Raw genomic sequence first — 1,795 nt, 5'->3', positions numbered from 1 at the left:
AATTTAAGGGAATGCCAGAAAACATAGAGGAAAAGAGATGGAAAGTAATCTGATTCTGTAGGTTCAGAGTTGTCAGATGTCAGAAGTGCCAGTGCCAATAAAGGAACTGAGATGTAATGGAGGACCAGAAGAAAGTGAGAGACAAGTGAAACTTACCAGCTGCTATTGGACCAATTGCTAAAAAAGAAAGTAAAAGAAATTATTATTTTTCTAAATAATGTACTTAATTCTCATTGAAAATCCACTTGGAACATCACAAAAGGGACTTTTTGTGGGAACATTTAATCCTATACAAATATGCTATCTCTTATTATTAACTCTGCTTTAATAACCTAACTATCTAGGGCATTTTGGAAGGCCTATATGATGAGTTATATATGAGTAAAAATCACTTTTTCTAATGAAATAATTATTTTTAACATCCTTAACCTTCAGGAGACTGGTTACCAGTTAAAGTTTAATAACTTAAGTTTCCTCTTCGTTTTTTTTCTCTTTCAACATTCTCTCTTCCTTTCAAACCTGTACAACTGTCAGCTCTCTTTTTGCAGCACAGAAAGTTTATTTATAATTATAAATTTAAAAACTTTTGTCATAATTTTTCCTTTTTTTCCTTTCTGATAATCTCTGGGATTTACCCGGAATTCTAAATTTGGCTTAAAAAATAGCACTTGTAAACTATTTAACCCATGTAAGACAAGGGTTCTTGCACATCTTTAAAGGTATAGAATAAGGCAGAAAAAGGACCAATTATAATGACAAATGAGAAATCCCAATTTCCCAAACTTCTTTTATATTCCTAAGTCTTTCATGGTAGATATTTTTAGAGTGGGCAAAATGGAGTTGAGTTTAGTCTCTCTTCCTTTTCTTTTCAATTTTTATGAGAATTTAAAACTCTTCAAGAGCTCTCAAAGTTTATTTAAATTTGCTTTTATTTTTATTCCGGTTTTAATCTCTAATCTTATAAAGTCTCTATTCTATTCTTTACTTTCCATTATATTATTTTTCTATGTCCATCACTTAGTTTACTTATTCCTGCCTTATTTCAAAAATATCTGAGTTAAAGTTTTTATTACTTTACAAATTTTTTTATGACAAATCCATATTATGTCTGTCATCTTTATCCTTTATCAATAGATTTTTCACTTAAAATCAATCATTTTAAGAAATGCAGAAAAATTTGAAAGCAAAAGAGATAGGGAAATATGCCACTTAGGTTTTGCATTAATAGCAGTGGTTACAGCCAATCAAAGCAAGGGACATGAACCCTGTGGGAGGCCAAAGGACACTAGAATTGCCAACTAAACAGCATGTTGGCGGGTTTGACAAATAACTCTAATCAATCTAACACAATTTTTAAGCTTCCAAAAATTCAATTACTATAGTGGGAGAGGAAAAGAATTCCTGAGACCACTGTCTCTCCTAAGAAGGAAGCTGCAATGAAATCTGATAAATCAACCCCTCTGTTGTTTTTGTCCAGTAGCTTAGGCCTAAAGGGCAAAGCTGGAGACATCAATATACCCACAACTTCGTATCAACTGCAGGTAACAGGAGTGGTGGGGATGGCATGCAGTAATTATTATTGTTTTGATATTAGGAGTTAATATTTAGATATTAGCTTCTGGTTAGATCAAATATTAATTTCACATAATTGTTATAGATGAGCATTATTTATGAATAATGAGATAATCGTAACTGTAACAACTTTTATTACAATAAGTTAAAGATTTTTTTTGCTCTCAGGTCATTTAGAAAAGCGTTAAAATATAGTCATTACATAAAAATGGCCCTGTATGTG

General features: G+C 31.4%; 1 protein-coding gene across 1 annotated transcript in view; it reads right to left on the bottom strand.

Annotated features, from left to right (window-relative positions):
* The window catches only part of CUNH6orf10 (chromosome unknown C6orf10 homolog), a 74,437-nt gene that overhangs the window by 17,738 nt on the left and 54,904 nt on the right, over nt 1-1,795 (bottom strand). The window contains exon 7 of the mRNA XM_023523087.1: nt 157-177. Coding sequence (XP_023378855.1) covers nt 157-177 — 21 coding nt within the window. The remainder of the gene's footprint in view (nt 1-156; nt 178-1,795) is intronic.

This window comes from Pteropus vampyrus, unplaced genomic scaffold, assembly GCF_000151845.1.
Source record: "Pteropus vampyrus isolate Shadow unplaced genomic scaffold, Pvam_2.0 Scaffold378, whole genome shotgun sequence".
NCBI lineage: Eukaryota > Metazoa > Chordata > Mammalia > Chiroptera > Pteropodidae > Pteropus > Pteropus vampyrus.
The sequence above is the reverse complement of the archived record's forward strand: the minus strand, read 5'-3'. Positions and strand labels throughout refer to the sequence as shown.